Source organism: Salmo salar, chromosome ssa24 (assembly GCF_905237065.1).
Source record: "Salmo salar chromosome ssa24, Ssal_v3.1, whole genome shotgun sequence".
Classification (NCBI taxonomy): domain Eukaryota; kingdom Metazoa; phylum Chordata; class Actinopteri; order Salmoniformes; family Salmonidae; genus Salmo; species Salmo salar.
In genome coordinates, this window is record NC_059465.1 from 22999854 (window position 1) to 23009912 (window position 10059).

Genomic DNA, 10059 nt, shown 5'->3' on the forward strand with positions numbered 1-10059 from the left:
TGGGAGCGACTTATCAGGCATATCAGCTGTTGTCCTTGTAGGAGTTATTGTGACTGAGGAGGTACAGTGAGGGAAAAAAGTATTTGATCCCCTGCTGATTTTGTACGTTTGCCCACTGACAAAGAAATGATCAGTCTATAATTTTAATGGTAGGTTTATTTGAACAGTGAGAGACAGAATAACAACAAAAAAATCCAGAAAAACGCATGTAAAAAATGTTATAAATTGATTTGCATTTTAATGAGGGAAATAAGTATTTGACCCCTCTGCAAAACATGACTTAGTACTTGATGGCAAAACCCTTGTTGGCAATCACAGAGGTCAGACGTTTCTTGTAGTTGGCCACCAGGTTTGCACACATCTCAGAAGGGATTTTGTCCCACTCCTCTTTGCAGATCTTCTCCAAGCCATTAAGGTTTCGAGGCTGACGTTTGGCAACTCGAACCTTCAGCTCCCTCCACAGATATTCTATGGGATTAAGGTCTGGAGACTGGCTAGGCCACTTCAGGACCTTAATGTGCTTCTTCTTGAGCCACTCCTTTGTTGCCTTGGCCGTGTGTTTTGGGTCATTGTCATGCTGGAGTACCCATCCACGACCCATTTTCAATGCCCTGGCTGAGGGAAGGAGGTTCTCACCCAAGATTTGACAGTACATGGCCCCGTCCATCGTCCCTTTGATGCGGTGAAGTTGTCCTGTCCCCTTAGCAGAAAAACACCCCCAAAGCATGTTTCCACCTTCATGTTTGACGGTGGGGATGGTGTTCTTGGGGTCATAGGCAGCATTCCTCCTCCTCCAAACACGGCGAGTTGAGTTGATGCCAAAGAGCTCCATTTTGGTCTCATCTGACCACATCACTTTCACCCAGTTGTCCTCTGAATCATTCAGATGGTCATTGGCAAACTTCAGACGGGCATGTATACGTGCTTTCTTGAGGAGGGGGACCTTGCGGGCGCTGCAGGATTTCAGTCCTTCACAGCGTAGTGTGTTACCAATTGTTTTCTTGGTGACTATGGTCCCAGCTGCCTTGAGATCATTGACAAGATCCTCCCGTGTAGTTCTGGGCTGATTCCTCACCATTCTCATGATCATTGCAACTCCACGAAGTGAGATCTTGCATGGAGCCCCAGGCCGAGGGAGATTGACAGTTATTTTGTGTTTCTTCCATTTGCGAATAATCGCACCAACTGTTGTCCCCTTCTCACCAAGCTGCTTGGCGATGGTCTTGTAGCCCATTCCAGCCTTGTGTAGGTCTACAATCTTGTCCCTGACATCCTTGGAGAGCTCTTTGGTCTTGGCCATGGTGGAAAGTTTGGAATCTGATTGATTGATTGCTTCTGTGGACTGGTGTCTTTTATACAGGTAACAAGCTGAGAGTGCTCCTAATCTCAGCTTGTTACCTGTATAAAAGACACCTGGGAGCCAGAAATCTTTCTGATTGAGAGGGGGTCAAATACTTATTTCCCTCATTAAAATGCAAATCAATTTATAACATTTTTGACGTGCGTTTTTCTGGATTTTTTTGTTGTTGTTATTCTGTCTCTCACTGTTCAAATAAACCTACCATTAAAATTATAGACTGATAATTTCTTTGTCAGTGGGCAAACGTACAAAATCAGCAGGGGATCAAATACTTTTTTCCCTCACTGTATTTAATAAAAGTATTATAGATTCACATGTGTTAAGAAGAGGAGGACGTGTCCAGATCAGACACAGGCAAATGAAGTAACCATAGTTAGACGAGTAGAACCAGCTAACCTGCAGGTGGCACATAAGAAAGAGGGTATTATGTGTCCATAATGAAGTGTATTCAAAACCTGTATTTATGTTCCTGCTCCGTCCAGACATTGCGCACCAACAGCTGAAATGCCACCAGTGAGATATGCAGTGCTAAACCATTTAGGCACGCTGGTGCCATGTTTCTCCTCTTGCCCGAACACATTTTTTTAAAAGCACTGTTTACTTGGGATCTGGATTTCACCCTAGGTGGAAACCATGGGCAGACGAGGGTATAAATCTCCCAACTAAAGACTTTCACAAGGTAATGTGAGTTGAGCTATGAGGGATCTGGTGTCACAGACACTCTGGAGGGGCCCTCCATATCCTTCTCTCCCTGTCATGCCACCCTGCTGCAGAGGCCCTCGCCTCAACCATGGATCCATGCTAGACTACATGTGGTTCACTTTGAGGTCCATATCACCGCAGTAGGACCCAGTCTCCCAAACTAGCAGCACTGTCATAGTAGAATAGTCATAATCAGCGAGAAACATTAAGGAAATCTAAAATGTCTTCAAGGGCATATCCAACGGACATGGTTTCTCTATCATGTACAGTTACATGCCATAGGGGATTGCATGTAGTGATTGTAGTGGGTGTGAGAACAGGTGCTGAGATAATGCTAAGCTAACACTGTTCCATCCAGGCTCATAATAGCCCCCCCCCCCCCCTTTATTACCACAAACAGAGATGAGTAGCCTACATTGACTTCATAATCAGTTAATTAAAAAAGAGACATCGAAACTGAACTGAACCCAACAAAATCTCTTCTGAGATAACTTTAACGGGAGACATCATTAAAGCCTCACCAGACAGACTCTTCCCATCACTGCCTGTCTGAAACTAAAACAGACAAAGAGACAAATAACAGCCACCCTACGCTAATCATTGGCACTATGACACTACCAGAAGATGACTGCTGGGGTTAGGCCTGAACTGTGGTATGCACTGACAGCTCCTAGTGGTAACCCAGGCCTCTCCTCAGTGCCAAGATCAGATGCAGATGATGAATCAACTCCAACAAGACTGAAATGGCTTTGTATCAGTGTTTCTCCTTCAGGCGCTTTCCTTTCGTCATAATCCACCCATTTACAATTGAGAACTAAGATGTTCTCATAGGTCATTATAGAATGGTTATAACCGATTTTCAGACATCCTCTTTTATTGAAAGAATAAACAGTATTATTTTGTGAAATAAATGTGAAAATCAGTTTTGTTATGATAGGATTTTCTTACAGAAAGAAGACTGATTTAAAATCAATCATGATGTAAAAGCTCTAGGCCTATATATGGGGCAGCAGGTAGCTTAGTGGTTAGTGTTGGACTAGTAACCGAAAGGTTGTTAGATCGAATCCCTGAGCTGACAAGGTAAAAATCTGTTGTTCTTCCCCTGAACAAGGCAGTTAACCCACTGTTCCTAGGCTGTCATTGAAAATAAGAATTTGTTCTTAACTGACTTGCCTAGTTAAATAAAGGTTTAAAAAAAAAATTGATTATAAACACGGGAGAAAACCTTGAAACATTCTAGCATTTGTGTAAAGAAAAATAACTATAGGTCCAAGTGTGTGCTAATGGGTTTGAAAGTATCTTATAAAATGTTTTATGGTGGATTGTGTGTCTGGTAAAATGTATGAGGGCTGGAAATTAAATTAAGTGTTGTGAATGATTGAATATTAAATTGTGAAAAGGTTCTTACTTGGTTTGGAGGGAACAGGTCTGTTCAATGGAAGGTTGTGAGCAGCTTTTTGACTAGATTGGTCAAGTGGAAATATTACTGCACTTTGTGTGTCTGTCTCTTTTAAATGGACATACATGTGCAGACATTAAAGGCAGCAAAGATCCCTGAAGACTAATGTGAATATTTACATGTATGCCTGAAGGTGGGTATATGGAGAAATTATAAATAGATGTCTGAGTCACTAAAAGCCTACTTAATGCTAAACATGGAGTTCATTCTAAGTACCTCCTGAGCATAAGTCCCTTGTATACTGAATATGGATTTGACTGTAGTTCAAATTCCACACAAAACAATATAATCTATTCCTGAAACAATAACCAATGGGCTATTCGGTGATGAAATGGGGATCTCCATCGCCTACATCAGGTCATAGCCTATAATTATGTTGGAAATAGAAGGAAAACATTATTCACATTGTATAGGCTAGTGGTTGCTTTAGTGGTTTTTAACTTGTTGCTTTTTGTCAACATGTTAACGCACTACCCGACTCACAAAAGAGTTAAGGGGAATTGAGAGAGAAAAACTCTTCTCAGCCTCATTCTATTTTCCCACAATGCACGGACCGTGAAAATTGTCAGTTGTAGCAAAGAAAAGAACACGTCTATCTCGATTGGAAAGATACAGAAAGCCAGTTGGTTTCTCTTTGGGTATGTTTGGTGTCTGCATATACCTGCGCTGGAACGTGCTAAATTCTGACACTTTTCTATCTAAAGTTTTAGTCGGAAATGGGGCAAATGGCCAATGAGTAGTTTGCTGCGAACAAGCTCTAAAATGCTGTGATGGTTGGTCTACTCTACAGGCTGTTCCGCACCATTTGAAAAAAAATCACCGTGTCAGTTTCATCTTTCTTATGCAAAGTAGCTGTCTTTGAAGGCGGATCTTCTGGCAGGTTAGCCCAGGACAGTGGCAACGACAAGCTCAAACGAGAAATGCCACCAACCAGTCCAAACTGAATAGGTCTGTCTCTGGAGTGGTTAGTTAGGAATAGACCTCAACTCTGTTTTAGTTAATAAGGTTACTACACCGTTTGCGTGGATTTATCGTACGCACTTAGCCTACTCAAACGCCGTGCAAGAGGAAGAACAATTTAGTTGAGTTGGTAAATGACAGACTGGTTCCATTCGTGCTGCAGGACCTGATTTTAATGTCTATGTGCAGGACAGAGACAGGAGGATTCCGTCCTGACGTTGTTGAAACAGAGGAGTACTGTCCCTTAACGCACTTTTAGAAGCGCTGGAACGTTTGTTTGGATCGGAACACTTTTATCCAATCAGAAAAAGAACCAAGACAAACAGAAAAATAAATTGTGCAACGGACTAGGCACAACTACCGCAAATGCATTTAATCTCTTAACATGTTGGGTTTTTCTGGAACAAATTGATACAATTCCAGGCATGGACATTATGGTAAGCGACCATTATTTTAAAAGAAAACGATTTACACTTTTTTGGAATTGTCTCTGGAGTTAAATTGTAATCAAAGGAATTAGACTACACGTAAAAAGGGGAAACAATGGTCTTTTCATAGACAATTGTGAGTTTTCATCCACAGTTTTGCACCTTCATAAAAAAATAAGCTACACAAAGATTTTTAGTAGGCCTTTCCTGTATAGACGCAACTTCTTTTTTATCGTAAGTGACATTTTATATGACATTTTTTTGCCACTGAAAGGTTCAAAGAGGAGAGACTATGCATTCCACTGCTAAACTAAGCCTTATCAATGTGCTACTGGTCTGTCTGAGTAGTGACTGCTCAGCCATTAGCTCCATAGACCCAGACCGGCCAGGTGAAGGGAGATGTCAACAGATTGTCATCCCTCTATGTAAGGACATTGGCTACAACATGACAAGGATGCCCAATCTGATGGGCCATGAGGACCAGAATGAAGCAGCCATCAAGCTACATGAGTTTGCCCCTCTCATAGGGTTTGGATGCCACACTCACCTCAAGTTTTTTCTCTGTTCGCTGTATGCACCTATGTGCACGGAGCAGGTATCCACCCCAATCCCTGCCTGCAGAGTGATGTGTGAGCAGGCCAGGCAAAAGTGCTCCCCTATCATGGAGCAGTTCAATTTCCGCTGGCCTGACTCCCTGGACTGCTCCAGACTACCTACTAAAAATGACCCCAACAATCTCTGCATGGAGGCCCCCAACAACGGCTCAGACGAGCCCCCCAAAAGCTCCCACACCCAGCGTCCTGACTTCAGGCTTCAGCGGCCCATGAAGGAGACGGAGAGCAAGGAGACCTGCAGTAACCCAGGCAAGTTCCACTATGTGCAGAAGAGTGAGTCCTGCGCCCCCAAGTGCTACCCCAAAGTGGATGTGTACTGGAGTCAGGGAGATAAGCAGTTCTCTCTAGTGTGGATGGCTATCTGGTCCATCCTCTGCTTCATCTCCAGCTCATTCACTGTCCTCACCTTCCTCATCGACCCCCAGCGATTTAAATACCCCGAGAGGCCTATCATCTTCCTCTCCATGTCCTACTGTGTCTACTCTGTAGGCTACCTGATCCGTCTGTTTGTGGGGGCAGACAGTATCGCCTGTGACCGGGATAGTGGGGTCCAGTACATCATCCAGGAGGGACTGGAAAGCACGGGCTGCACCATCGTCTTCCTCATCCTCTACTACTTCGGCATGGCCAGCTCCCTCTGGTGGGTCATCCTCACACTCACCTGGTTCCTGGCTGCAGGGAAGAAGTGGGGCCACGAGGCCATCGAGGCCAACAGCAGCTACTTCCACCTGGCAGCCTGGGCCATCCCGGCCGTCAAGACCATCATGATCCTGGTGATGAGGAAGGTGGCAGGGGACGAGCTGACGGGGGTGTGCTACGTGGGCAGCATGGACGTGAAAGCTCTCACAGGCTTCGTGCTCATCCCACTCTCCTGCTACCTCATCATCGGCACCTCCTTCCTGCTGTCGGGCTTCGTGGCCCTGTTCCACATCCGCAAGATCATGAAGACGGAGGGGGAGAACACGGATAAACTGGAGAAGCTGATGGTACGGATTGGAGTGTTCTCGGTCCTCTACACTGTACCTGCCACCTGTGTTATCGCCTGCTACTTCTACGAGAGGCTCAACATGGACTACTGGAGGAGCCTGGCCGTGGAGCAGAAGTGTGTTGACAGCAGCAGGAACAATGCAGAGTCTGAAGAGTGTGGTATGAAGAGCTCCATCCCGGCCGTGGAGATCTTCATGGTTAAGATCTTCATGCTGTTAGTGGTGGGCATCACGAGTGGCATGTGGATCTGGACCTCAAAAACACTGCAGTCGTGGCAGAATGTGTTTAGCAGGAAGCTGAAGAAGAGGACTAGGAGGAAGGCTGCCAGTGTGTTCACAAGCAGTGGGCCTTACATCAAGCCTCACCCAGCACTCAAGGCGCACAACACAAAGTATGAGCCTACCAGGCCCCCTCCTACATGCGTATGAGCTGGCGCTCTCACAGACAGTCTGCGAAACCAAAATCCTTCTAAAGCCCTTACCTAAAACAGACTTTTTAATCAGAGTGCCAACAAGAGACAACAATGTTCATATTTATTTTAAGTATTTTTTTTGTTATCTTGATCCATCTCAAGCGACAAGGACAGCCTTTGTTTAAAATATCTGCTACTCCTGGAACCACTTATCCATTTAAGAACATGATAGAGGGAAAAAAAAACGTTTTGTTTCCAAGACAAAGAAATTGGAATAAACCATTTGGATGTGCAATAGATGTTTTCCTTAGTGGCAAAAAAGACAGTACTGTAGAAACAGATTAAAGACAATGAAAAGACTCTGACAAAGGGAGTGAATGGTCTGGGAGATCGAGACCCTTTAGTGTTGCGTTGTGTGGCTTTTTAATGGAAATCAAGGCAGTGTCACATGTTTGGACTGAAGTGAGAAAGCAGCTGTTGAAAAGGGCTCAGGATTGCATGGATTGCCTAGTGTGACACAAAATCATGCCACAAATAAATCAACAAGCACTGGACATCACAAAAGTTACTATTTGTACAGACAGTTTTCCTGTTGTTGTATCTTTGCTGTTTTATAGCACAAGGGAGCATTTGTATATATTTCTGGAAGTTCATATTTTATAAAAAAAATAATAAAACATTCCAGTTTTAAATGTCCTAAACTGGAACTGTATATTATAACTGTGTGGGTTTTATATGTCATGTGAATGAGTTCACAATGGGTTTTACAAAAAGCACATTTCTCAATTACATTATTACTTTGGACATTTGAAGATAGTCATCACTAACCATTGATGTGAAGGTATGGAATATTTCAATCATCCACTGTAGTCTGAGTGTGTGTGTGTGTGAGAGAGAGAGAGCGCTTGTAGCCGTGCACACACTTGACTTACAGTAGCTCTCTTTTGAGAGGTTTATGCTTTTAATTACATAGACAAATTGGTGTTTGATGTTAGCGTTATGAATACTCAGACTTCTGTTGATACCTGATAGAATGGAGTGCGCTCTCAATGAAGTACATACAGGATGAAGAAACAATGGCATCTGTACACGTCTGTTTTAATTGTTGAAAAGGAAAGCATCATGGGTAATCCAGAGCCCGCTCCCTCCATAGCGCATTTATTAGAGATGACTAATAGAAAAAAGTTTGATGACATCAAAGAGATTATGAACAAAGCACTTTTATATTATTGTAGAGTCAAGCATTTTTGAAAGCAAGGCTTTCATATTCCGCTCCTATTAAAATGTTTCTGTTCACTTCCATGTTTCATACATAAGCTATAAGGAAACAAAGGCTTTTAAGTTTGTTTTGTTTTTGGTTCACAGTTTTTCCGTTTATTTGTAACATATGAAATCAGACAATTTTTATCTAGAGCCTTCGATTTATTTCATTGCAAGAAAAAAGGTGCTAAAATCGAAGACTAGATAAAAAGTGCCTGATTTCATGTTAGAAATAAACGGAAAAACTGTGAACCAAAAACAAAACAAATGTAATATGCAAATAAGGGTCTGATATGATCATCTCACAAATAACCTCTCACTCAAAGAACTCACTTAAGTCAGGCTTTGATTATGTTTCTGAGATAATCAGTCCACTGCTTTTAATGTTTTTTCTCGAATTACAGTTCTGCTCTGACTTCTTTAGGCCTATAGATGAACATCTATGCAGTTAAGTTCAGATAATGATTTTGTTTTTGTGCTATTTTGTCAGGCCACTGATTCAGTCACGTGTGTTTTCATGCGTGTGTGTTTTAGGGATGGGGATTATGCAATAATCCTACAGTCATTCAGGACAGGATTAGGCCGTTTGAAGGGTCTGGCTTTGAGAAGAGGACACTGCAAACAAAATACACAATATCTGTCATCTACCCTCCTCTTATCACCCAGGCATAGTGATATTTCTAAAGACACATCTGGCCTGGATTTCAGGCTATCGTTTTGACTGAGACTAATTTTCAATAGCATGGTAGGCTATTGACAAACTAATATATCTGTTAGCGTACTAATTTGGGTGGGGGTTAAATGCTCTCACACTGTAAACAATTATGTAAGCAGGCCGTCATTGTAAATAGGAATTTGTTCTTAAATGACTTGCCTGGTTAAATAAAGGTTAAATAAAATTCAGGCCACATCCCCTACAAACTACAAGTCCATTTTGGAGCGGAAACCACACTAATATGAGCTCAGCTACCCTCTGGGTTTTGTCTTTAGGATTTAGAGAGGTTACAGCACAAGACCAAGTGTGTAAATTGTCATTCTAATGTGAGGGTACTTTTTAGTCTATTAGACTTGAATACTCAACTACCAACACTGAATTGTCCAATTTCATTAGGTCATACCATAAGAGACAATTTCAGAAAACACCAAAAAACAAGGATCATTGTGCACCTTCATTTTAACTTTAAGGTTTTGTGGCTTTTAATATGCATGAGAAGATCTCCCAGACCCAGGTATAATAATGTTGCAGGTTGAGTGTAAATATGTGCTCTCCCCTGAGGGCATTCAAGTTCCAGCATCAGCCCAACCCGTTTTAACAGTGAAAAGCACATGACTCACTGGCTGAATCAAATTCAAGCAGTGTCTATTGATACTCCGTGTTGTGAAAAAGGTGAGTGTTTTCGAGGGTTTCAACAGAGGCCACCTGGATAACAGCCCCCAAGGTGTCTGGGAAAGCTGTAAATATGACAGTTACCAACCTCTTCCTCAGGAGCGTATGCTTCTAAGTTACTTCGGTGTTTCCCTTTGAAAAGAAAATAGTATGTGAGCAAGGGCACAGTAGTGTCAGCCCAAAATGTTTTGGAATAAACTACACATGCTTCTGAATTTCTCTGAGGTAGAGTTCTTGTTTTCAAGACACTGTATCACAGATGATTAGACCTGCTATTCCTCATTCCTGGCATTGTTTCCCCTAACAGTGCAAAGGCTTTATAGGTCTGGAGCTATGATTGAATCAACCAAGTGGCTCATGAGAGTGTGTGTGTCACATGGCCCCTCTCATAGCCCAGTTGTTGTCCCTAGTGATGGTGTGGTAGACAACATGTTTTGTTTGTCCCAGTGGGGAATCTGGCAGCCGGCATGTGACTGGGGCTAAGGGTCTT

The 10059-nt window shown here is 42.7% G+C and overlaps 1 protein-coding gene across 1 annotated transcript; it reads left to right on the forward strand.

Moving 5' to 3' along the window:
• The first annotated feature begins 4132 nt into the window (after positions 1 to 4132).
• Positions 4133 to 8218, forward strand: LOC106585529 (frizzled-10). The gene has a single exon (XM_014171840.2). The coding sequence runs from the start codon at positions 5202 to 5204 to the stop codon at positions 6936 to 6938; it is 1737 nt and encodes a 578-aa protein (XP_014027315.1). The 5' UTR covers positions 4133 to 5201; the 3' UTR covers positions 6939 to 8218.
• The last annotated feature ends 1841 nt before the right edge of the window (positions 8219 to 10059 follow it).

Excerpts from the sequence above, each read along its gene's own strand:
- LOC106585529 (XM_014171840.2), top strand. The coding sequence starts at position 5,202 with ATGCATTCCACTGCTAAACTAAGCCTTATCAATGTGCTACTGGTCTGT.